This window comes from Salmo salar, chromosome 02 (genome assembly GCF_965601325.2).
Source record: "Salmo salar chromosome 02, fSalSal1, whole genome shotgun sequence".
NCBI classification, from domain to species: domain Eukaryota; kingdom Metazoa; phylum Chordata; class Actinopteri; order Salmoniformes; family Salmonidae; genus Salmo; species Salmo salar.
The window spans coordinates 46170411-46197178 of record NC_138292.1 but is presented as its reverse complement, the minus strand read 5'-3'; the positions used below and the strand labels follow the sequence as shown (position 1 = coordinate 46197178).

The 26768-nt window shown below is 43.5% G+C and overlaps 1 protein-coding gene across 1 annotated transcript in view; it reads right to left on the bottom strand.

Annotated features, from left to right (window-relative positions):
• me1 (malic enzyme 1, NADP(+)-dependent, cytosolic) overlaps window positions 1-26768 on the bottom strand; it is a 130098-nt gene that overhangs the window by 3801 nt on the left and 99529 nt on the right. The window contains exons 6-9 of the mRNA XM_014168666.3: window positions 20273-20376; window positions 2936-3045; window positions 1743-1840; window positions 918-1031 (exon numbers count right to left, since the gene is read on the bottom strand). Of these exons, the coding sequence (XP_014024141.2) occupies window positions 918-1031; window positions 1743-1840; window positions 2936-3045; window positions 20273-20376 (426 nt within the window). The remainder of the gene's footprint in view (window positions 1-917; window positions 1032-1742; window positions 1841-2935; window positions 3046-20272; window positions 20377-26768) is intronic.

Genomic DNA, 26768 nt, shown 5'->3' with positions numbered 1-26768 from the left:
ATGTGTTCTGGTCACTAGAGGGCAGTGTTGACTCAATGCTGGCCTACAGAGTTGGTGACAAATGTACATCCAGCTTGCCAAAGGCTCCATGGAGTTATATTCCTATGAAGTGAATAGCAACAGGCACCACCACTCTGCCTGCATGTCTGTCTTTCTGCCTGCCTGAAAGCCTCATCATTTAGTTGATCAAATAAGGATTACTTCTATAAACAATTCCCTCTTCATCTTTTATTGCGTCAACCCTGTGGTCAGAAGGACCTTTTCAAGACAGACTGTCCTGGAAAAGGTCATACAGTGACAGAAGCATGGACACAATACCAGCTTCTGGTGTAATTGAGTGTGCGCTGTGCAGAGTTATTCTTATCATTGATCGAACAGAATTGACTCCACAAACATGCCTCAGATGGCAATCTCTGGGTAGTTCTTCAGTCCCCAACCACATATGGATCATGACAGAGCTAAGATCGTGGCAGTTCTCGGTTGTAAGACATGCAATACCGTTGCCTGTGTCAATACAACAACGGACTCAAGGGACTGGTAGACAACCAGGCTCAAACTCACCCACACCCTGGCTGCATCTGGTGAAACCCTAAATGAAATGCATAACACATCTACACCCCATGATATACTCTGCCTGTCTTGTTGAACTACGAGAGCAACTACTCTCGTTCAGACTCATGTCTGTCTGTCAGTCCATGACAAATGATGTATGATGTATAATAAACAAGGCTTGGGATCAATTCCATTTAAATTCAGTCAATTTACGAAGTAAACTGAGATTCTGTCAGTCATGTCATACATTGTGAATATATGCATGTCTATAGGTCCGGACAGTGGGGACTCCAGACAGAGCTGTGTCTACTCTAAAGGGGATGAGTGACCCTGGCCGAGTGGCAGAGCGGAGGTACTTGTATCACCTTGACGATGAGGCCCTTGGAATCAACCATCCAGATCTTCCTCAGAGCCTTGTCTTTTGGGAGTCCTTCCTTCTCCATCGCCATCGTGATGAGGTCAGCTATCCCCATCGCGGCCTGGGGACAAGAGGGAGAGAAAAGGGAGGGAGAGAGAAGTCAGATGTGATAAGAATGCCTCTGTGCCCCACCATTCACTTCCCTGATCAAACAAGGAATAAGTTCCTTACTTTCACCCCTAAACCTGCAGACAATTTACCCAGTTATTATTCAGACTTATTGTAATCTTGACTCTAGTTATATTAATGCACACCTTTTATTTTGGGATTTAACTCAATGTAGGTCAGTGAAACGCTTGAAAGGCTCAACAAGTCCTTTTCTTCTGTTCTCAGCACAATAACCCTTTACTGTAAATGCCCTCAAACTCTACACATTACCATCTACTTCCCTTTCAATACAAAGTGGTCATGCATCAACATGGAAAACACATGAAACAAGGCATTTTAAAGAAGATGGGGGTACTATAGTTCACAGTCAGGCCAAGAGCCCCAGAGACTAAAAGACATTCTAAATGTCTCTCCATTACAAATGATGTTGTGCTAATCACAGTTTTATGGCCATGTTCTCCTGTTTATTAGAGACAGGGTCTGTTGTGCCACAGCCTAGTGGTCTACTAGACCTCAATAAAAAGCTCAGTGATTGGGAATGGGAATTTGAAGCATTGGTCTGCGGTTATTTCTGATTCTGTCATTAGGGGCAATCAGTCTGCCGTTTTTCTGAGCAGAAAAAAACAGGAGTGAATTTGCACATTGACAAGAGCTCTGCACCCACCTCCCCTGCACCCTGGAATACAATGGTGTGGTCTGACATCTTGCTCTTGGTGACACGAAGGGCAGCGAGTAGGCCGGCCACCGCCACTGCAGCGGTACCTGAGGGGGGTTTGGGGGGAGAGAGTGACATATATGATATAGACCTGCAAGTATGAGCTTTCCTCAAGTGAGTTACTATTGCAGTGAGTGAGTGAGTGAGTGAGTGAGTGAGTGAGTGAGTGAGTGAGTGAGTGAGTGAGTGAGTGAGTGAGTGAGTGAGAGAGTGAGAGAGTGAGTGTAAAAGACAGAAAACAGACAAAATAAATGAGACATATTACAGAGCCACACAATCTCCTCAGTATATCATAGGGCTTATACAGCAAAAGTCCATTTGCCCTTTATGTTGTCTGCAGTAATAGCATGCAGATTTACCGAGACTGAGAATTAGAGAGAAAATATGGTTTAGATTAGCCTGCAGAAATCACAACGCTACCAGGGCTAATTTCTGGGAAATGTAGTTTTATTTGACAGACAAACTAATGGCTCCTCAGACATGGTGTGACTGATACTGTGGTCTCATTAACAGAGCGGATACAAAAAGTTGGCCTGTGTCCCAAATGGCACCCTATTCCCTGTATAGTGCGCACAGGGCCCATAACGCTCTGGTCAAAAGTAGTCCACTACAGAGGGAATAGTGGTGCCATTGGCGACACAGCCCTAGTCCGGAGTGTCTGGACTTACTGTTACATTACTGTTGTTTTCCACAGGGCTCTATCAAACCCAACCCGCTGGAGAAAGAGCGATCAGAGAGGGGGATCAGGGGCTCGGTGTGTTCGGTTGAGATTTGAATTAGTGCTCCATGAACAAGCTATCTGATTTAAACTGATTGGATGAATGGGCGGATGGATGTTTGTGTGTGTGTGTGTGTGTGTGTGTGTGTGTGTGTGTGTGTGTGTGTGTGCACGTGCGCCCGCTGGAGAAGAATAAAAAGTAATATAGGGAGGGAGGAAGAGAAAGTGGAAACGGAAAAAGAGAGAAAGGGAAATGAGGATGATTGATCGAGAGGGAGTTTGAGTGCATGTGGTGTGTGTGTGTGTGTGTGTGTGTGTGTGTGTGTGTGTGGGTGTGGGGGGGGCGCCCGTCGGTTCTTGTGAGCACGTTATCGAGTCTCTGTGCAATTGACATTGTCATTTTGCAATTGAAGTATACGTGTACCTTGGATGTCATCGTTGAACGTGCAGTACTGGTTACGGTACTTGCTCAGCAGACGGAAAGCATTGGTATTGGCAAAGTCCTCAAACTGGATGAGACAATCCATTCCATACCTGTGGATAAGACAGCCAAGTCAGATAAGACAACATTCACATCCCTAGAGTTTAAAAAAAGCAGAGAGCTGAAAAATCAGAGTAATCACTTCCAGGACCGTGATAATGCTGTGTATCTACAGTAGAGGAATGTTGCCCACACACACACACACACACACACACACACACACATCTCTGTGTAGCATGCTCTATATAGCGCATTGCCTATGCCAAGTCCCTCTTCTACACCATAGGAATAAGCACCTTCACAATTCTATCCTGGAGAGGGCACTCCTTCACTGTTGAGGAGTTACATTTGAAACGCGTGGAGTGGGATGCTGTATGAGCTTGGTGTGTTTATGCATACGACTAATTATGCATGCAAATAAGCATGTTTCAATGTGTAGGCTATACCATCCAGCGATCCACTTTGTCAATGACTTAGGCCACAAAAATACAGTAAGAAAATTGTTGTTCAGGACTGATTCCATGACAGGCTATTTGCCTCTTCTTAGTGACCAATCCTCAAACAGCTGTCCTTCAGGTTACTAGACAGGTGAAATGTCTGTCAAGAAGGGAGATCTACTAGCTACCACAAAGGAAGGAAACACTATAAAACCCTGAGTAATGGCAAGAATAGCAGGACCACCTAGTCAATCATCACCAGTCTACTTTACAAGCTAATCCACAGTCCACCCTGTTCACCAACATATAGACCTCGTCATCCACTAATACAAAATCCTACAAACACACGATACACAGAAAATAAGAAGTGCATTGCGAGTTGCTAAAATAGCCTTAGCAGAAAGTAACTCCTGGTTCCCATGCTCTCCTCTGCAGTGCTGTAAATCTGTGAAAACAGAGTAACATAAGCTCTATTAGCCAAGCCCAGTGTCACGCAGATACGATAGGGGTAGATGGAGGGAGACGGTGGGACATGCATTTCGAATGAAAACTCCAGGGCTCGCATTTCAGCAGAGAGCGACAGCAGCCCAGAGTGTGGACCCGTCAACCACGAGGGCAAGGAGGGGGAGCGGCGATGTGAGTTTCATCCCCTTGTTCTTTATGGCTCTTTCTAGCTCCAATATAACTTGGTTGTCTCTCCCCTCTCTGTCTTTCTGTCCCTCTCCATTATTTCTCTCTCTACCCCTCTCGTTCGCTCCTTCTCTCCATCTTTCTGGAAAGCCCCACTTCGTCATACCCGGCATATGGAAAATATCCACCCCTAGCATTTCTGCAGCTTATTGTACAAATCACTAAAGCTGTTTCCCAGTTGGCCTTCTGCTGCTAAAAAGCTTAAGCATTCAGGGCAGGAGAAGGAGGAAGAATTGAGAGGGGGATGAGAATTGGAGAGGAAGGATGAGAGGATGAGAGTTGGGCTTCAGTGCTAATAAAACTTTAGCTCCAGATCAGAGAGGTGGGTTCCATCACTGTGTCTGTCTGTCTGACCCTATATTCATCAGACTCAGCCATCTGTGATACAGCACATTCTGTAAGTGACGATTGACGCAGGGAAGGACTGAACGAGTGCTCAAAACGAGCACAGCAGGACCGTGGAGAGAAAATGTGTTTTCTATCAGGCAGAGGGGAAAGTACTAAAGCAGTGCAGCTATGGCTACGTGGAGGACGCGAGAAGCAGCCAAAAAGGCACCAGAAACTTTTCATTGTCTCAGGGCTCAGAGAGGCGCACTGCGAGAGAGGCGAGGATGCTGTCGCAACTGCAGCACCACTACCGCCCCCTACCGTGCTTTAGTGTATCGCTACGAGGTCACCTCAGTTCATCCAGAAAAACAGGCGCCCTCGCATTTCTTCAAAGAGGTGGTTTTGGAGGCAGAGTGTTGTGGCTCTGTAGCTCTGAGACAGATGACAGCTCTTGTGTTGAATGTGACAAAATCATACAGTAAGGAGTGGATAGCTTCGAGTTGAAGCACAGACTGATTTATCCTGTTGATAGATAGTACATGATCTACACAGCTCTGTATAGGAGTTCTAATGAGGACTGAATGGCCACAATCAATCAATCAAAACCAAAATGAGAATATTTGTGATGGAGGGAGAGACTGAAAACAGTGACTGTGTTGGATCAGTCTTGGCTAGGGTCAAGCCCCTGGTCCTCAGGCCATACCAATAGAGAGAGGGGGGAGAGGGGGAGAAAAGGGAGATGGGGAGAGGGAGTGAGGGCTAGAGGGGAGTTAGGCGTGAGGGCTAGAGGGGGGTACCTCCGACCAGAACAAAAACCCCTGGTATGTATTAACGATTTCCATTCTCCCCAAAAGCCTGTCGTCTTTCTCTGACGCCTAACGTCTGAATGGGCCCATCACTCCCACAATGCACCTCTCAGCTTACTGTAAAACACCCAAGACAAAGAGGCTGGATGTGCTTTAGGTGAGAAGCCTCTAGAAACGACCAATACGCCACACCTAGAGATGAGTAACATGCCTAGCAGAAATTCTTAGGTGAGGTTGGTGGAGAGAACAGTCTCTCAGTGAGGAGGGAACAGAGAGAGGGCAAAAGAGAGAGAAACAGAGAGAGATGAGAAGACCTAAAGATGTTGAGAGGAGCTCCTCTGCCCAGTGCTAAATCAGCCCATCAGCTCCTCTGTCAACTAGACTGTCCACTCAGACTCCTAGGAGACAGAGTGGCTGCAGAGACAACTGGAAAACACTCCATCCATCACTGTAGATTAGAGGGACAATGTGGGGAAATGATTCCTCCTTGCACCTGCTTATGGAAGTGTTCACAAGACAGTTCATCTAGCATGGTCCCAGATCTGTATGTGATGAATAACCAACTCACAACAAGAGTTGGCAGATCTTGGACCAGGCTAACCACATCTCCCTGGCACAACACACACCTGTGAGCTAAGGCTGTGTGTGTCCCTGCTGAAGGGGCTCAGAATAGGTTTGGGTTGCTTACGCATTGGTTAAACTGTACCACATCAGGCCTTAACCAAAAAAACGCAGTGTTCCGAAGAAAAGTTGAAGAAACACTCCCAGTAACGTAATGCAGATAAACCAATAGACGCACACACGCAAAAAAGCATTGCTGGTTATGTGCTACTGTACAAGGGAGAAGACGCCATAGATCTCAACTCAACTAGGTTGGTCTAAGTCTAAAAGGTAGACCTAAACTTTACTACAAACTTTACCAGTCTCTTGTACACTGCACACTACACTATGGGGATAACATTTTAGGTGAGAGAACATTCAGGGAGACAGGTAGCCCTATGTTCCAAGAGGTAGCCTAGTTGGACAAAGAAAGTGCATTGGTAAGCAGCTTAGATAAGTAGTCGTCTTTCTCAAATTGCCCACAAATGACAGAGAATACTAACATATTTTTAGCCAAATATGATATAAATGTAGGCCTATATTTAAGTCATTTTTATATATAATTGTTTTGGTGTGAAAATGTTGTAATATAATTGATTGAAGCTTACGTTGTGTAAATAACTCCAACACATCTAGTGAACTGTCAAGCATTATCAACTTTAGATGACATATGTAAGATAGAGAACATTTGTTAAGTGGTTGATCACAGATTGTTTAATCGGATTTGCGTCTGTAGCCTATAGCTAGAGCTATCTTAAAGAATGGCACAAAAATGTAAGGGTTGAATTTAATTATTGATTAAAGGGTACAGTGGTATTTCTGTAGATTGGCTATAATCAATTCAAGTGTACTATTGTGTATAACTTCCTTGACTTGGTGACATCATCATGGTGACATCATCAAGGGTTGGCATGGTTATTATTGCTAAGAAATGCGAGGTTAAGTAAAACACAGTGTGGTGTTACTAGCATAATACTGTGACATCACAACAGTGTTGACATGGAAGGTTGACGTAACCGAATCATATGAGATTACATTGAGGTCCCTATTAGAAGAGATCATGACAAGAATGTACCTAACCGAAGTACATATTGGCTGGACAGTGGGAGCGGCTCAGGTAAATTTTAATTCGGGATTAAGATATAGTACTTGCGTAAAGTTACATGTGGAGAATGAAGGAAAGACGTGCTGTTGACACATTTTCTGTGCTTGATACTGTATTTCTGACATTGTTTATCTCAATGGTGACATGTAATAGTGACTAATGGATCTTTAGAGCTACAAAGCCTGATGTCATGAGACGTGATCGCATACAGGTTTTTTTTATTGCTTTGGTACTATTTTCACAAGTATGTGGTAAAATTTCACAACTCTTAGTGCAAAACTCAAAAAGATCAAAAACTTTAATCACATTTTCAAATGACCAAGTAAAACACATAAAAATCACACAGTAACTTTTTCACCAAACCTGATGAGTGTTTCATCTAGAAATACCTTTCATGTAAAGTAATTGCCTTTCACAATGCAATCTCAAAATACTTTTCATATGATTTTCTCATTTGTTTAAATACTTTGACCATCACTTAATCCAACTGCGCTTAATGGTTAATCACTTAACCATTTCTTAAACTGGTTTGTCTATTGTATATGGATTTTGATGGGGCCCACCTATTTGACTTCTTTGATGGGGCCCATGTCCACCTCTTTGATGGGAAATAAAGCAGGCCATTGAGGAGAATGGTGACACCTTTGCCAATGTGGCATCCATCAGCCTACCAACAATCGCCTGGCTTTTGAAGAGGCACCAGGTATCTATGAAACACATTTGAGAGTCTTTTGAGAGCAACAATGACCTGGAAACAACTGCGGGCCGAGTATTTTTTTAAACATTTTATTTATTTTTTATTTAACTAGGCAAGTCAGTTAAGAACAAATTCTTATTTACAATGACAGCCTAGGAACAGTGGGTTAACTGCCTTGTTCAGAGGCAGAACGACAGATTTTTACCTTGTCAGCTCGGGGATTCGATCTAGCAACCTTTTGGTACTGGCCCAACGCTCTAACCACTAGGCTACCTGCCACCCCTTTTGTTATATAGTGCTGTGCAGGTACAGCACTATATACTTCATTACTGTTACTATGATGCACATGCTACTTCACAATATCATATTGGAACTTTAAAAATAACTAACCAAAATATATTTTTAGAGGGTGATGGTGCTTGATGCTGCTGTGAACCATCGCAAGTATATCTTTGTTGATGAAGCGGTCTTCAACCTGGCCTCATCAGCCAACGGGCGACCGTCCAAGTGCCTGGACAATGTGGGGGAAACATCTCCATGTGCGCAGCTATCTCTGAAGATAGTGTTATAGAATATTAGGTCATTACATGGGTCCTACAACGCTGCACACTGTCAAGGTGAAGGGGACAAATATGGCATTGTGTGGGACAATGTCAGGTTCCACCATGCAGAAGCGGTTCAGGCATGGTTTTGGGCCCATCCCAGATTCGTGACCCTATACCTCTCCCCATACTCTCCTTTCCTCAAACCTATTGAGGAATTATTTTCAGCATGGTGGAGGAAGGTGTATGATTGCCATCCCCAGGATTGCACCACCCTCCTTCTGGCCATGGATGAGGCATGAAACAATGTCAATGCAGACCAATGTCAAGCTTGGATTCGCCATGCCAAAAGGTTTTTCCCGCAGTGCATGAACAATGAGGATATTCACTGTGATGTGGATGAGAATTTATGGCCAAATGCTCAAGACAGACTTGAGTCAAATTAATGCGTGCTAAACGCTGTTATATTTTCATTCATATCATTTGTTTCATTACATTTGATTACAGATTGCAATTCTATCCGATTTTTTGTTGTTGCATGAATGATTGTAGAGGATGTCTTTGATCACACATTGGATAGATATTATGGAAATTATAGATTTTCGGGCAATTTTGTAGGGTAACGTAAATGTATTGCCTAATGTGAAAATGGTGTACTCTACTGTAATTTACAGTACTGTAGTAAATTACTTTCAGCACTAAGGGCGATTTTAAAACCTGCATTGTTTGCTATTGGATTAACTGGTAGTTAAAACAACTAAACTGAAAAGATATCAATATGTTGTGTTTTGGTGATTAAACCAATGTTCTCATTACATTTCACAATACACGTATATTTTGAATCAATGGTTGTGTGGTGAGAGATGCTTACAATCCAAATGAATGCACAATGGCAGGTTTTGAATGAAAGACTGGCTGCATTACAAGTGTGACCAGTTTGGAGTTGTTACCAAGAGTTGTGAAAATGTACCACATACTTGTGAAAATAGTACCAAAGCAATATTTTATTTTTTTGATATATTGATATATACTACCCACCACTGCGACCTGTACGCTCTCGTTGGCTGGCCCTTGCTTCATACTCGTCGCCAAACCCACTGGCTCCAGGTCATCTACAAGACCCTGCTAGGTAAAGTCACGCCATCTCTGCTCGCTGGTCACCATAGCTGCACCCATCCATAGCACGCGTTCCAGCAGGTATATCTCACTTGTCACCCCCAAAGCCAATTCCTCCTTTGGCCGCCTCTCCTTCCAGTTCTCTGCTGCCAATGACTGGAACGAACTACAAAAATCTCTGAAACTGGAAACACTCATCTCCCTCACTAGCTTTAAGCACCAGCTGTCAGAGCAGCTCACAGATCACTGCACCTGTACATAGCCCATCTGTAAATAGCCCAAACAACTCTCTCTTCCCCTACTGTATTTATTAATTTATTTTGCTCCTTTGCACCCCAGTATTTCTACTTTGCACACTCATCTACTGTCAAATCTACCATTCCAGTGTTTTAATTGCTATATTGTATTTACTTCGCCACCATGGCCTATTTATTGCCTTTACCTCCCTTATCTCACCTCATTTGCTCACATTGTATGTAGACTTATTTTTCTACTGTATTATTGACTGTATGTTTGTTTTACTCCGTGTGTAACTGTGTTGTTATATGTGTCGAACTGCTTTGCTTTATCTTGGCCAGGTCGCAGTTGTAAATGAGAACTTGTTCTCAACTTGCCTACCGGGTTAAATAAAGGTGAAATAAAATAAAATAAATATTCTAGAAGGTTGGAGTGTGTTAAAGATGCACTATGCAGAAATCACTCCACCATTTCCTAGTTGTTTCAGTTTGTGACAAAACAAACAAGTTTCATGTAGAGAAACATTGTACCATCTAAACCACTGTGAAATATATTTTCCATAACCTAAAATATTGTATTTTCAGCTCTTTGAAGATGGTGTACAAAATCTAAAGTAAAAGAGCAAAAAAACAAAACTTAAGAATGGGACGCATAGAAATAACACACAAGAACAGATCTACCACTTGTTAGACTTGTTTTCAATGAGAATGACAGATCCAACATTACTATGTGAATTTGGTCGCCCAAAAAGTTGCATATCTCAGCTTTAAGTGAAGCGTTAATGAAGGGACATTGAAGAGGCTAGGTGAAAGATATCTTTGGATGTTTCTTATAATATGCTTCATGTAGCTGGATATTTGATTACTCTTTTTTCATCGTCATATTCATTTTATGGGTTAGAATCAAGTGCAATTGTTAGAATATTGTGATTTTTCCTTTGTCTTATGTTTAGGCCTATGCTGTATGCCTATGTGTGTTTTGTCACATTGCTATAGAATTTGCACTCCTTTGGTAGCAACACAGAAGTTTGCTTACACTCAAAACCTCTCTGTCTCTCCCTTAGAGAACATTCATTATAGAATGAAAAAGAAGACAATTGCTATAGGAGGAGGACGACTGGTGTTTCAGTGAGGAGATGGGCCTGCTAGAGAAGCAGGAGAGAAACTTTGAAAAAGTATGCAGGCTAATGCGCAGACTCATGATGACACACGTCCCATTCAAAATCCAGCTCAGTAGAGGCATGAGGCTGGATGGAGAGAAAGGACAAAAGAAGGGGTATGAGAGGCTGGAGAAGCCTTAATAGAGGAATATGGGTGAGAAGGTGAAGATGGAAGTGAATAGAATGACAAAGAACCTGCGGGTGATGTTGGAGGAATGGGCAAACAGGGAGAGAGAAGAAAAAAGGAGGGAGGATGAGAGGAAGGAGGGGAAGGGGCTATGGGAGGTGGATAGAGATGAGTTGATAGACGAGGAGATCCTCAATTAGTGAGCAATCAAGATAAGTGGAAAAGGAGAGAACTGGAGGAGAGAAAGAGGATAGCGGAACTGATGGCCATCGAGAATGACGGAAAGTCAGAGGTCAAGTTGGGAGTGTGGCGATATCCAGACAGGAACAGTGAGGACATGCAGAGAAAGGAATTCAGTCTGCAGGAGAGAATTAGTAACTAAATGACAAAAGAGAGGAAGGAAGTCATGTACCTGGAGAGGATAATGGTACAAAGAAATGGGGGAGAGGTGATAAAAGAAAGAGAGAAGAAGAAGTGTGGAAGAGGTGATAAAAGAGAAGGCGATAAATGACATACAGAGAAAGTAAACTTATGTAAAATAGAAGGAAAGAGGAAGACATGGAAAGTGAGTGACGACATATTCCGGATTGCATGCCCTCCTGTGTGATTGGGAGACTGACGTTGAGAACACTGAATGGACTGATATTGATGATAGTGAGAGTTTTGAAACAAATTAGAAGGAAGAGAAAGAGGGTGATGAGGAAAAGAATGTGAATTTCCAGACAGATGAAGAACGGACAGGTGACGGTTGCACCAGGGGATTCAAAATCCACGAGATGACAAAGAAAGAGTGGGATGAGGAAAAGAAAGGAGACTACGAGTTTTTGGGAGAAAGAAGAGAGTAATGAACAGACAGTGGGGATAGTGAGACCAAGAAGAGAGCAATGGAAAGACAGCCATGGAAAGAAATTACCCCAAACCTCTCCTTGGGGACCCCCAGCCGTGCCATGTATTTGAACTATTCCAGAGATAACAAACCTGATTCAACTTGTCAATTAATCCTCAATTAGTCAATCAGGTGTGCTCGTTCAGGGCTACAATAAAATTGTTAAACGTCTGGGGGACCCAGAGGAGTGGTTTGAGAAAGGGATACGACCTAGACAATCCAGTAATGTGTAAAGGTAAAAAGGCTCTTGATCAAATCAAATATTATTTGTCACATGCGCTGAATACAACAAGTGTAAACCCTACAGTGAAATGATTCATTACAAACCCTTAAGAAAAAATGCTTTAAGAAGTTAAGATTTAAAAGAAAATGTGTTAAGTAAAAAATTGAAAATAAAAGTAGCAAGCAATTAAACAGCAGCAGTAAAATAACAAGCGAGGCTATATACGGGGGCACCGGTTAGTTGAGGTAATTAAGGTAATATGTACATGCAGGTAGAGTTAAAGTCACCATGCATAGATTGTAAACATTGAGTAGCAGCAGCGTTAAAGAGGGGTCTGGGTAGCCATTTGATTAGCTGTTCAGGAGTCTTATGGCTTGGGAGTAGAAGCTGTTAAGAAGCCTTTTGGACCTCGACTTGGCGCTCCGGTACCGCTTACCGTGCGGTAGTAGAGAGAAAAGTCTGACTAGGGTGAATGGAGTCTGACAATTTTTAGGGCCTTCCTCTGACACCGCCTGATATAGAGATCCTGGATGGCAGGAAGCTTGGCCCCAGTGATGTACTGGCCCGTACGCACTACCCTCTGTAGTGCCTTGTGGTCGAAGGCCGAGCAGTTGCCATACCAGGCAGTGATGCAACCAGTAAGGATGCTCTCGATGGTGCAGCTGTAGAAACCTTTGAGGATCTGGGGGCCCATGCCAAATCTTTTCAGTCTCCTGAGGGGGAATAGGCTTTGTCGTGCCCTCTTCACGATTGTCTTAGTGTTTGTACCATGATAGTTTGTTGGTGATGTGGACATCAAGGAACTTGAAGCTCTCAACCTGTTCCACTTCAGCCCCGTCGATGAGAATGGGGGCGTGCTTGGTACTCCTTTTCCTGTAGTCCACAATCATCTCCTTTGTCTTGATCACGTTGAGGGAGAGGTTGTTGTCCTGGCACCACACGACAAGATCTCTGACCTCCTCCATATAGGCTGTGTCATCGTTGTTGGTGATCAGGCCTACCACTGTTGTGTCATCGGCAAACTTGCTGATGGTGTTGGAGTCGTGCCTGGCCATGCAGTCATGAGTGAACAGGGAGTACAGGAGGGGACTGAGCACGCACCCCTGAGGGGCCCACGTGTTGAGGATCAGTGTGGCGGATGTGTTGTTCCCTACCCTTACCACCTGGGGGCGGCCAGTCAGGAAGTCCAGGATCCAGTTGCAGAGGGACGTGTTTAGTCCCAGGGTCCTTAGCTTAGTGATGAGCTTTGAGGGCACTATGGTGTTGAACGCTGAGTTGAAGTCAATGAATGGCATTCTCACATAGGTGTTCCTTTTGTCCAGGTGGGAAAGGGCAGTGTTGAGTGCAATAGAGACTGCATCATCTGTGGATCTGTTGGGTCGGTCTGCAAATTGGAGTGGGTCTAGTGTTTCTGGGATAATGGTGTTGATGTAACCCATGACCAGCCTTTCAAAGCACTTCATGGCTACAGATGTGAGTGCTACAGGTTGGTAGTCATTTAGGCAGGTTACCTTAGTGTTCTTGGGAACAGGGACTATGTTGGTCTGCTTGAAACATGTTGGTATTATAAACTCAGTCAGGGACAGGTTGAAACTGTCACTGAAGACACTTGCTAGTTGGTCAGCGCATGCTCGGAGTACATGTCCTGGTAATCTGTCTGGCCCTACGGCCTTGTGAATGTTGACCTGTTTAAAGGTCTTACTCACATCGGCTACGGAGAGTGTGATTACACAGTTGTCCAGAACCGCTGGTGCTCTCATGCATGTTTCAGTGTTACTTGCCTCGAAGCGAGCACAGAAGTAATTTAGCTTGTCTGGTAGATTTGTGTCACTGGGCAGCTCGTGGCTGTGCTTCCCTTTGTAGTCTAATAGTTTGCCAGCCTTGGCACATCCGACGAGCGTCAGAGCCGGTGTAGTACGATTCAATCTTAGTCCTGTATTGACGCTTTGCTTGTTTGATGGTTCATAGCAGGATTTCTTATAGGCTTCAGGGTTCCTTGAAAGCAACAGCTCTACCCTTTAGCTCAGTGAGGCTGTTGCCTGTAATCCATGGCTTCTGGTTGGGGTATGTACGTATGGTCACTGTGGGGACGACGTCATTGATGTACTTATTGATGAAGCCAGTGACTGACGTGGTGTGCTCCTCAATGCCATCGGAAGAATCCCGGAACATATTCCAGTCTGTGCTAGCAAAACAGTCCTGTAGCTTAGCATCTGCTTCATCTGAACACTTTCTTATTGACCGAGTCACTGATGCTTCCTGCTTTAGTTTTTGCTTGTAAGCAGGAATCAGGAGGATAGAATTATGGTCAGAGTTGTCAAATGGAGGGCGAGGGAGAGCTTTGTACGTGTCTCTGTGTGTGGAGTAAAGGTGGTCTAGAGTTTTTTTCCCCCTCTGGTTGCACATTTAATATTCTGATAGAAATTAGGTAAAACTGATGAGTTTCCCTGCATAAAAGTCCCTGGCCACTAGGAGCGCCGCCTCTGGATGAGCGTATTCCTGTTTGTTTATGGCCATATACAGCTCATTGAGTGTGGTCTTAGTGCCAGCATCGGTCTGCGGTGTTATATAGAGAGCTACGGTAAATAGTGTGGTCTACAGCTTATCATGAGACTCTTCAGCTGTGGTCTAGTGTGGTCTACAGCTTATCATCACTCTTCCTCAGGCGAGCAAAACCTCGAGACTTCCTTCGATTTCCTGCACCAACTGTTGTTTACAAATTTACATAGGCCGCCGCCCCTTGTCTTACCAGAGGCCGCTGTTCTATTCTGCCGAAAAAGCTTAAAACCCGCCAGCTGTATGTTTATCATGTCGTCATTCAGCCACGACTCGGTGAAACATAAAATATTACAGTTAATGTATTTGTAAAACAGCGGACATCTTATTCGGCACCAAATTCACTCCTTGATGGTGGTACTACTGGCTTTGCTCATTGAGATTTGCAGTACTTGCACTTTTTGTTTTTGTTTGGATATCTGCAATTAGATAGTGTTAAGCTCTAAGTCATATAAACATCAGAATTGTTACTTGTCTCATTATCATCCTCTCAGTATTCCCCAATTTTCTCTGTAGGGAAACAAAGACAGTGGCCAAGGCCTCTCCAGCCCAGTAGGTCTATAGGACATCACACCACAAAGGTAAGAACAAGACAAGGTAACACATGACTGGACACCTCTTTCACAGACCTACAGGTAACTGCAAAAATAAAGTAAACACTTGAGTTAATTAAGCAATTAACATCCTATCATATTTAGGGTAATGTATCAGAATGCCCAGTTGCCCATTATTTTGGTTACCATGTCTAGGAGAAGAGATCTCATTGACTTTGAAAGAAGGGTCTCATAGGAGCATAGGGTTTTAAAGTGTGTGTGTGTCAGTCACCAGATCTCAACCCAATTGAACACTTATTGGAGATTCTGGAGTGGCGCCTGAGACAGCGTTTTCCACCACCATCAACAAAACACTAAATTAAGGAATTTCTCGTGGAAGAATGGTGTCTCATCCAGGGCTCTGACTAAATAAAAAAAATAATTTGTAGTACTGGTGCTCACAACTTTAAAAAGTTAGGTGCACAACATAAAATCTAGGAGCACCAGAAAAAATTAAGCTTTGTATTAAAATCGATTGAGATATTTACGAATTATCTTTGAAAGACTGTTTACATGTTGATACAAATACCGGCCATTCATTCATTGCTATGATCATCTCCTGAAGAAGCTATCCCTTTTCCTTTTTTTCTGTGGCCCCAAATGTTTGGATATACTGGTAAAGTTACCCAGTTGTTAGCTTGCTAGCTAGCTAATGAGGTTTGTGGGAGATTATTTTGAGTTGGTGCATGTTGTACCTCGTCGTCACGTTTTTTTTTTTTTTATAGTATGTATTGCATCGTTCCACATCTTTAGTTATATGTGAAACTATGCAATACATACAATAAACTATTTAAAAAAAACACGTGATGAAGAGGTACAACGTGCACTAACTCAAAATAATCTCCCACAAACACTAGTGGGAAAAACAACAACTTAAATATGATCCCCAATTAGAGATAACGGTGACCAGCTGCCTCTAATTGGAAATCATCAGATTGTATTTTTTTGTAGACAGCAAGTGTTGCTTCATGAGGTTTATATGTGACACGCACGCACACACTTTTCACTGATATCGGCTACTCATTGGCGAATGGACTAGGGGTGGAGTGCACAGATGAGGCCTCCATCAATATGATACTTTCCTAGCACTGCTAAAGCCATCTGGGGGACGTCACCAGCACAATACAGACCTCTTTTGTTCTTGACACTTTCATTCTTCTGTGATTTACGGCTTGCGTGGATAATACAGATTCGTACTGAAGGAAATAACTTGCCGACACGGGAAAACACTTAAGACTATCACCTTTTGATGGGGCGCTGAGGTTTCTCACTAACTGCCAAACTTCCCCTACAGTGAGTGTAAAGCCTTTTGATACACTAAAATGTTTGATACTGGTCTGAAAAAAAATCCAAGATGGCTATGAGAGATGACAGCAGATTTCCCATGTGGAGGATCGCTCAGACGCGGTGGTGTTACGTCTGGACCGGCGCGTGGGATAAAGAGGACAAATTAAAGACCCTGGCTCCTTGAGGCAACTTAATTCCAGTCCCGATGAAACCTGAACTTGTACCTGGAATCTTTCCGGGAAGTGTCCTCTATTTCCAGGTTTGAGGGGGCGACAGAAGGATGCATAAAGTGGGTCCTGTTCCTCTGCGTGCATACCAGGGAGCTGCTGGCCTCCATAAAGAATGTCATGGACAAGGGCACTCTGTCCAAACACAGCTGTCCAAGCAGGATAACTCACACACACACACACACACACACTGTCCTGAACTTTACATATACCTGTACAGTACACACACCACACACACACACACACACGCCAGGGTCAGGCCCTGCTAGCTCAGTATTTGTTTCCATCTCCCTGTGTGTGCATCCACATTGGCTGCCTGTTCTTTAAGTGTCCCTGGGGGGCTGAGGGGCCTTGGGGGCTGAAAGGCCAGAGAGGCTGAGAACTAAGCCTTCTTAATAAAGCCCCAGCGTCTCGCCTCCCTCTTTCCTTCTCTCCCCCAGAGAGCAAACATCTCTCAGCAACACGCATTATTTCCCAAAATCCCCTCTCCATCATTAAAGACGGAAACAGTCTGCATTCCTTCTCCCCCTCCATCCCCATCCACCAAAGAGGTTTAACCCAAAGCTGGCCCCGTAACCATGACGATGGACAAACAGAAAGACGGACGACAGAGTTGTTGGGTTCAAAAGAGGGAATCTTTGCTCATTAAATTATTTGACATGGGGACAAAAACGTTGGGGAAATCGTCGAGAGGCACAGAGAGGGGCAGAAGTAAAAAAGATCCTCAACTTTTCAGGCATTGAAATGCCTTGCGTGCTGCCATCTACACCAACCCCAATTCATGCAAACCTGAGGAGGCCAACTCTCATAGAACCAATTGGATTGCAAAGGAAATTTATCCTGTTAAGCATTTGAAAACAGTCTTGCCAGTTAGAGAGGGCTCTTCACCCAAAAGATCCAAGACTTGAACAGTGTCTAGACTCTTGGTGGTCCTTGGTTCCTCTGGTTTAAAATATTGTGGGGGAGCGTGTTGACTGATCGGAGTGTTTCTTTCTGTATTCTTTTCCAATAGTCTGGCCAGCGACTAAAGGAGAGGGGACACACGTAGACTGTTTCACAGGAGCCACCTTGGACAAGACCTTGGCCTGAAATCAATGACAAATGCTTGCACGGCCTTTGATGAGCGAATATATAAAAATATACGAGGCAGCATGAGTATAAAAAGCAGCTTCAGAATATAAAGTGGTTCCAAATGAGTGCACGGCCCGCCTAAGAGCTCGCTCTGTTTCTCTCAAAATGAAACAAGAATATTATTAAAAACTCCCAGACTATAATCATTGATTCACTCCTTCATTCATTCAATCTCCAACCCCATAATCATTTGTTTTCCGCCAATCCGGCTCTTTCGGGGAAAAGCTCTGCCATTCCCCGGAGTTGTGAAGCCACCCGGTTATTAAGGAGTCATGGCTTTCCCCTGCCAGTTGGAGAGGCACCAGATCCTGGTCTCTGCTCTGCTCTGGCCTCTGTGGAGCTGAGTTGGTCTTACATTAAGCAAGGCAACATGTGACCAGGGGTGGTCAGGGACAGCTTTGTGTCACCGAAGCCAAAACATCAGTCACTACAGTGACAGGACTGGACACACTCCAAGCCCAAGGGGAAAGTATAGGCCTCTCCATATTCATCCCCTTATTTATACAGTTATTGATCCATCCCCACAAAGTGATAAAATATCCAATATGAATGTACAAACCTAATGTAGATATGGAATACCAAACAGCCCTATATCCAGTTATGCATCTAAGCCCAGCGAGCCCATCTCTAACCAATCCTATCCTGCCATGTCAAGCACAATACTGAACGTTTTGGAGACTGGGATTTGAAAGGGCTAGATTGGTTACATCACTAGGCTGCAGGATATGATGGCTCTGTTGGTGTGTGTGTGTGTGTGTGTGTGTGTGTGAGAAAGAGAGCGTTTAGAAACATGGGGAATGGGGAACTCATAGTGTGGTCGGATATCTTTCTCAGTGTCTGACCACTTAAGTCAGCACTCAGAAAGGGCCTCTACCCACAAACCAGAGGCACATAACACCCTCACATTCCAACCAGTGTAAACTGAAGGCTCAGATATGATGTATAAGCTCGGTAGACCCACAACACCATGTAACAGCATCAGCAAGAGGTCAGCTTGAGAACGACTCTGTGCTCTTTCGTCTGATGTGTCATCGAAACTATAGTATGACAACATGTCGACACGCAGGCTTAGAACAGTATGTTGACTAAAGCTGGGCGACATGGACAAAAATCCATATCGCGATAAATTGCCTGAATTGATGCAATAACAATAAATAGAAAGATAGTTTATATTTTTTAACATTAATGTGCACCAGTTTTTTTATTTATCATCCTACTACTACTAGTTTGATGGTTGAAGCCATCAATTGTACCATTAACAATCACCCATATTAGCAAACTTGTTTCATTTCAAACTTTACATTTCTGTACTATAGGCTACTTATCGTAAACAATATCATCAAAGTGCCTGCAATAAGTGTCCAATAGACATTAATGGTAAATAACGTGCTGTGTAGTTTTGGAATCACTTTTATTGTAAATAAGAATAGAATATGTTTCTAAACACGTCGACATTAATGTGGATGCTACCATGATTATGGATAATCATAAAGAATTGTGAATAATGATGAGCGAGAAAGTTAGAGGCATAAATATCACAATCCCCCCCAAAAATGTTGTGCTGGAGTACAGAGCCAAAACAACAACAAAAATTGTCACTGTGCAAATACTTTTGGACCTCACTGTATATATGAAGAGTGTTATTCAAAAACGCTATATATCCATTTTCAGAAACGTTGGTAAATTAGCTTTTATTGTTTAAAGAAATTATGTGATTGGTGTGTTTTTTTTCCACTATCTAATCACGACTGATCATTGAAAGAAATGTATTTGTTTAAACTCTTTCACTTGGTTTCATTTCAGAGCCAAATAATCATGTTTTAAAGCAACATGCTATACATCCGCCTTACTCTCAGAGAAATAAGTAGTACTGCTAGGTTTTACACAGTCAAATATAACAAATAACTTCATTCTTAATAAAAAACTGTACAAATGATACATTTGTGACATCAATATTTAAAACGTTTTAAAAATAATTCTAAACAGTAATATGGGATCTGTATGCAAAACATTTGCATTTGACATTTGTCATTGAGCAGATGCTCTTATCCAGAGTGATTTACAGTAATTGCACTCATCTTAAGATAGCTAGTAGAGACACATATCAAAGTCAAATATAAAGCATACGAACATTCCATTCCAGCTAAACAATGGATATACAGCGTTTTGCCCACACATGAAGGTACCCATAAGCAATACTTTTTTATGAAAAAACACAAATGTGAAAAAATTGGTGGATATAGCGTTTTGGAAATCAACTCTTCATATGCTGTTCCTAGGCTGATAAGGACATTAGTGCATTAACCCTTTCAGAGTCACCATCCTGAACTTCAGATAAAACAGTGTAGAAGACGGAAATGTTGGTGTGATTCTTGGGCAGTAGTCATATACATAATTTTCACTATAGGGTCAACCTTAACCATACTGTGCTGGCTCAGATACTTTTTTGGGCACGTGGTCCTTTCCAGCTAGGTTCCAGTACATCTCGGCTTAGCTCGGCTTGGCTCAGTAGTGTGAAAATAGCTCTACTGTACCTGTCCGACACTGCCTTCATAAACTCCTCCAGCAGGTCATCATAGGCCTGGCCTCGAATCCTCTTGTGTCTCAGCCCGATATACAGAGGGTCCTTCAGCAGCTCCTAGAAAAATTGTGTGGAGGAGGGGGAGGGGGTTGTTAGGGTCAGTTCGTACAGCTTTTTCCATCTGCAGCAGCTAAGGGTATGTCACACATACTGTAGGAGCAGACATCACACTGTGAGGCATGATATGGAGAGATGGAGATAGAGAGAGATAGAGGTCTGATTGGATTCCATTTACTCCTGTATTTTAGACCACTACTTATCTAAAAAAAAGACTGGGTTAGAGTTCACAAGGCCTCTATCCTTCAGACTCAGATACCACTGACCCTCACCAAATCAAAAGTGTTGGCCTTATCACCCTTGTTTGATTGAATTCCATTTCTGTTGTCACTTTTCACTCCTCACAAGGGCTATTATGGGAGAAACAAAGTCAGACTAGCTGATAACGCTTAGATCCCTAAATTACCTCATTGCTGTAGGTAAAAGTTCAAACTAACTTTCTGGACCAAAATATGTAGAAGTAATTTGCTGAAAGTCATTGGAAGAAGTAATCCACTCTCCCAAAACTCTTCGTAGAAAACTGTCCTTTGGTCAGTAAAGTGTTTTCTTTTGTCGGCCTATCATACCCCTTTACGAGGGATTCAAATGCTACTGGATTTGTATCCGACCTAATTTTTGGATTAAAAAAACACCACACCCTTTCACCAAAGGATGGACCAATGGAGGAACCAATTTGATGGGAGAGGTGAAATTAGGTTTGGTTACCATCAAAGTCCAGTTCACATCCTGAGTAGCTAGTCCATTTTATTGCGTTCCAAGCTGGCATGTTATGAAAGTTGTTTCGGAGACGGCCAGATTGAGACAGAGAGAAAGAGGGATTGACTAACTATGCTGGCACGTCAGCCCTTTTACTGAGGCCTGAGTTCAGGTTGAGTGGGCGTGTGTGTGTGTGAGAGAGTGGAGAGCAATGGCATCTGGTATTATAGTGAATATTTAAAGGGTATAAGGGCTTTGAGAGGACAAGAGGAGACATTCTCTTCAAACAGACCAGGGTAGGATGCTGAGGAGTTTAATTGGCCAGCCTTAATATACCTCTCTGCTGTAGCCCCTCACATCTCTTCATGGAGTGGAAGAGATGAGACTCTCCTCCATTCATAATGTTAAGTGCTCCCTTTACCCCAATGGATGGAGAGATGAAGGGATAAGAGGGAGGAAGGCGTGGAGTTGGGATAAGGATCAGGAGCAGAGGTCGCTGGGCATGTGTGTGTGTGTGTGTAGCTTGTCTGCATGTCTGTGGTGATCCTGATGAGTGCTTGGTGAAGAGGAGCCTGGGATTAGAGGGCCCCTGTATGTGATTTCTCTCACACACACACACTCTCTGATGTGCACTTAACACATACACACACACACACTACATCATGTCCACTCTACACTACATCATGTCCACTCTATAATGTGTCTCTTCTTTGATGTGGTCAGCTAGTGTGTTTTGTGTATACTGTACTTCTTCTATTTGTCTTATCTATCTCTGGCATGTCTGTAAAGAGAGCCACTTGGAGCCAGGTTCTAAATGTGGGATGTCCTCCCTAGGCTACTGCCAGTCTTCTACCCCCATCCCCAATCCTAGCCACCCTGTCAGCCTCACTGTTTGCTTCAGTGGAGGCTCCTCAGAAGAGGAAGGGGAGGACCATCCTCCTCAGTGAATTTCATTTTTAGATATAACTACACTAAATATATTCGTATGTCAACAAATAATTGATTAAAACACACTTTTTTGTAATGAAGGTCTACAGTAGTCTCAACAGCATTCTGTAGGGTAGCACCATGGTGTAGCTGGAGGACAGCTAGCTTCCGTCCTCCTCTGGTTACATTGACGAGGCGCATGGTTCTCACCCCCTTCCATAGACTTACACAGTAATTATGACATCTTCCATAGGACGTCCGTCAACCTATTAGAGCTCTTGTAGCATAAACTGACATGTTGTCCACCCAATCAAATGATTAGAGAATGAATATTGTACTGAAAGCATAAGCTACTGCTAGCTAGCACTGCAGTGCATAACATGTTGTGAGTAGTTGACTCAGAGAGCAATACAATAGTTAAACAGTTTTGAATAAATTGTGACAATGATCTAGGCTATGTGTAGCGGTTATGATACGGTTTGGCTTGAAAGTTTTTTTTGCCTGGTCACATACAGCTGATGTGTTGTGAATTGAAGTCCACAAGCAAAGGGAAAAAGGTGAGAAGCAGGAGAGCGCATAGATGTGAATAGGAATACAACGTGGCTGCTATGAAAGTGAACTCTGAAGGGACACCCCACTTTGTGGTCCAGGAGAGCCAACCCAATACATTGTGTGGGATGACATCACCGGGGTCTGATTTCAGTGTGTGTGTTGTGACACAGAGGTTATACCAGGTAATATCAGTGAAAGAGAAAGGGACAGAAAGAGAGAGTGAGTAGGAGAGCGAAAGAGCGAGATGAGAGAGGGCCAACTTTCCCATAACACTCACTGTTCAGTTTATTTCCCACAAGCCACATTTAGATTAATGGCCATTTAGAGAAAAACAAATGTATGTGTTGTATACTCACTCTACAGATCTGTTTACTGGGAGGGAAAACAATGTGCAGACACAGAGACATGTCTTACTGATGAGTGTGAGTGTATACAGTTGAAGTCGGAAGTTTACATACAGTTAGGTTGGAGTCACTAAAACTCGTTTTTCAACCACTCCACAAATTTCTTGTTGACAAACTAGTTTTGCAAGTTGGTTAGGACATCTACTTTGTGTATTACACAAGCAATTTCTCCAACAATTGCATACTGACAGATTATTTCACTTATAATTCACTGTATAACAATTCCAGTGGGTCAGAAGTTTACATGCACTAAGTTGAATGTGCCTTTAAACAGCTTGGAAAATTCCAGAAAATGTCATGGCTTTAAAGCTTCTGATAGGCTAATTGACATAATTTGAGTCAATTGGAGGTGTACATGTGGATGTATTTCAAGGCCTACCTTCAAACTCGTAGTCTGGCATCATGGGAAAATCAAAAGAAATCAGCCAAGACCTCAGAAAAAAAAATGGTAGACCTCCACAAGTCTGGTTCATCCTTGGGAGCAATTTCCAAACGCCTGAAGGTATCACATTCATCTGAACACCACGCAGCCGTCATACCGCTCAGGAAGGAGACGTGTTCTGTCTCCTAGAGATGAACGTACTTTGGTGCGAAAAGTGCAAATCAATCCCAGAAACACAGCAAAGGACCTTGTGAAGATGCTGGAGGAAACAAGTACAAAAGTATCTATATCCACAGTAAAACGAGTCCTATATTGACATAACCTGAAAGGCCGCTCAGCAAGGAAGAAGCCACTGCTCCAAAACCGCCATAAAAAAGCCAGACTACGGTTTGCAACTGCACATGGGGACAAAGATCTTACTTTTTGGAGAAATGTCCTCTGGTCTGATGAAACAAAAATATAACTGTTTGGCCATAATGACCATCGTTATGTTTGGAGGAAAAAGGGGGAGGCTTGCAAGCTGAAGAATTCTATCCCAACCATGAAGCACGGGGGTGGCAGCATCATGTTGTGGGGGTGCTTTGCAGCAGGAGGGACTGGTGCACTTCACAAAATAGATGGCATCATGAGGTGGGAAAAGTACCTGGATATGTTGAAGCAACATTTCAAGACATCAGTCAGGAAGTTAAAGCTTGGTCGCAAATGGGTCTTCCAAATGGACAATGACCCCAAGCATACTTACAAAGTTGTAAGGACAACAAAGTCAAGGTATTGGAGTGGCCATCACAAAGCCCTGACCTCAATCCTATAGAAAATTTGTGGGCAGAACTGAAAAAGCTTTTGTGAGCAAGGAGGCCTACAAACCTGACTCAGTTGCACCAGCTCTGTCAGGAGGAATGGGCCAACATACATCCAACTTATTGTGGGAAGCTTGTGGAAGGCTACCCAAAATGTTTAACCAAAGTTAAACAATTTAAAGGCAATGCTACCAAATACTAATTGAGTGTATGTAAACTTCTGACCCACTGGGAATGTGATGAAAGAAATAAAAGCTGAAATAAATCATTGTCTCTACTATTATTCTGACATTTCACATTCTTAAAATAAAGTGGTGATCTAACTGACCTAAGACAGGGAATGTTTACTAGGATTAAATGTCAGGAAATGTGAAAAACGGAGTTTAAATGTGTTTGGCTAAGATGTATGTAAACTTCCGACTTCAACTGTATGTCTGTGTGTGGAAAATAGAGGAGAGAGAGAGAGATGTGCATCTGTGTATGTGCTTGTGTATGTGATGAGATGCAAGAGAGCTGAATGATGCGTCTGTAACAGAAACAGTGTGTGTTTATGCGTTTGTGTTTTTGTGTGTGCGTGAGAGGGAGAGAGATGTCCACAGGTAGCAGGAACCCCACAGCACAGCACATCCAATAAATCACAAACATCCTATACAGGAGCTCTGCCATATCCCATCTGTTTACTGGACATGTTCCCAAAACATTACCCCTTGCTTTATCACGTTCTGGAATTACACACTACCACAGGGAGAAGAAACTGACTGGGGGAGATCCAGGCTGAGTCTCCCATAGCACCCTACAGTATTTCCTAATTCCTATATACTTTTGACCAGGTACCATAGGGAATAGGGTGCCATTTTGGACACAACCCAGTCTTTCCAGTCAAGGTCCAGACGTCGCATGCCTGACCTCAGTCAAGGAGTCCTCATACCTACCCAAGGTCAGAAATAAGCCGATAATAACAGTCATGTTTTCAATTATTTACTGCCTTCCTCCCGCCACCTCCTACCGCTGTGTAACCTTCTGTCTGTAGGGGCTGGAGCATGGCATCAGGCATCAGACCAGTGTGTCTGAGATAATATATTATGAGTCATGCCAAAGGAACTCCATATGGCTTAAGACACACAGGCACTCCATTTATCCTATTACAACTCATTTGGCCCGTCATCTCTTTAGAATAATGGAAAACTAGAGACGAGAGCGCAAGGTCCTAGTTCTCGTGAGGTTGTGTATCACATGCGCACACACGCGCGCACACACACATAAATCTGTGCGTGTGTCTAGGCATACATGGGTGCGCCAGTGCCTGAATGAGTGTGTGTGTGCCCATAGGGATCCTGATGGAGTGCTGCTGGCACACGCTGCTCCCGGGGCGGGTGAGGTGATTTTTAAGGTAAATGTGCTTGGCCTGTCGTAAAACTCTGACAGATGCTGCTGGGTGATATTATTTTGCAGTGCTACATCTGCAAACACTTTACACATTTGGAAAACAACAGGCAGAAACCTGTAAAATCCTCTGAGTGTGAGGAAGAACACCTTTTCACACATGAAGGTTGCGGCCCATTCTAGCACTTTTTGATTTGAAGAACTGCCCATTATTCTCAACAGTTGCAGTACAGTCCCTGCCACAGGCAAACATCATACAAAGGGAGAGTAGCATGAAATATGAGCACACACATAATAAAAAGATTCCATACACGCATACATAAACTCAGCAAAAAAAGAAACGTCCCTTTTTCAGGACCCTATCCAAATAACTTCACAGATCTTCAATGTAAAGGGTTTAAACACTGTTTCCCATGCTTGTTCAATGAACCACAAACAATGAACATGCACCTGTGGAACGGTCGTTAAGACACTAAGAGTTTACAGACGGTAGGCAATTAAGGTCACAGTTATGGAAACTTAGGACACTAAAGAGGCCTTTCTACTGACTCTGAAAAACACCAAAAGAAAGATGCCCAGGGTCCCTGCTCATCTGCGTGAACGTGCCTTAGGCATGCTGCAAGGAGGCATTGAAGACTGCAGATGAGGCCAGGGCAATAAATTGCAATGTCCGTACTGTGAGACGCCTAAGACTGCGCTACAGAGACAGGACGGACAGCTGATCGTCCTCGCAGTGGCAGACCACGTGTAGCAACACCTGCACAGGATCGGTACATCCGAACATCACACCTGCGGGACAGGTACAGGATGGCAACAACAACTGCCCGAGTTACACCAGGAACGCACAATCCCTCCATCAGTGCTCAGACTGTCTGCAATAGGCTGAGAGAGGCTGGACTGAGGGCTTAAAGGCCTGTTGTAAGGCATGTCCTAACCAGACATCACGGGCAACAACGTCGCCTATGGGCACAAACCCATCATCGCTGGACCAGACAGGACTGGCAAAAAGTGCTCTTCACTGACGAGCCGCTGTTTTGTCTCACCAGGGGTGATGGTTGGATTCGAATTTATAGTCCAAGGAATGCGCATTACACCGAGGCCTGTACTCTGGAGCAGGATCGATTTGGAGGTGGAGGGTCCGTCATGGTCTGGGGCGGTGTGTCACAGCATCATCGGACTGCGCTTGTTGTCATTGCTGGCAATCTCAACACTGTGCGTTACAAGGAAGACATCCTCCTCCCTCATGTGGTA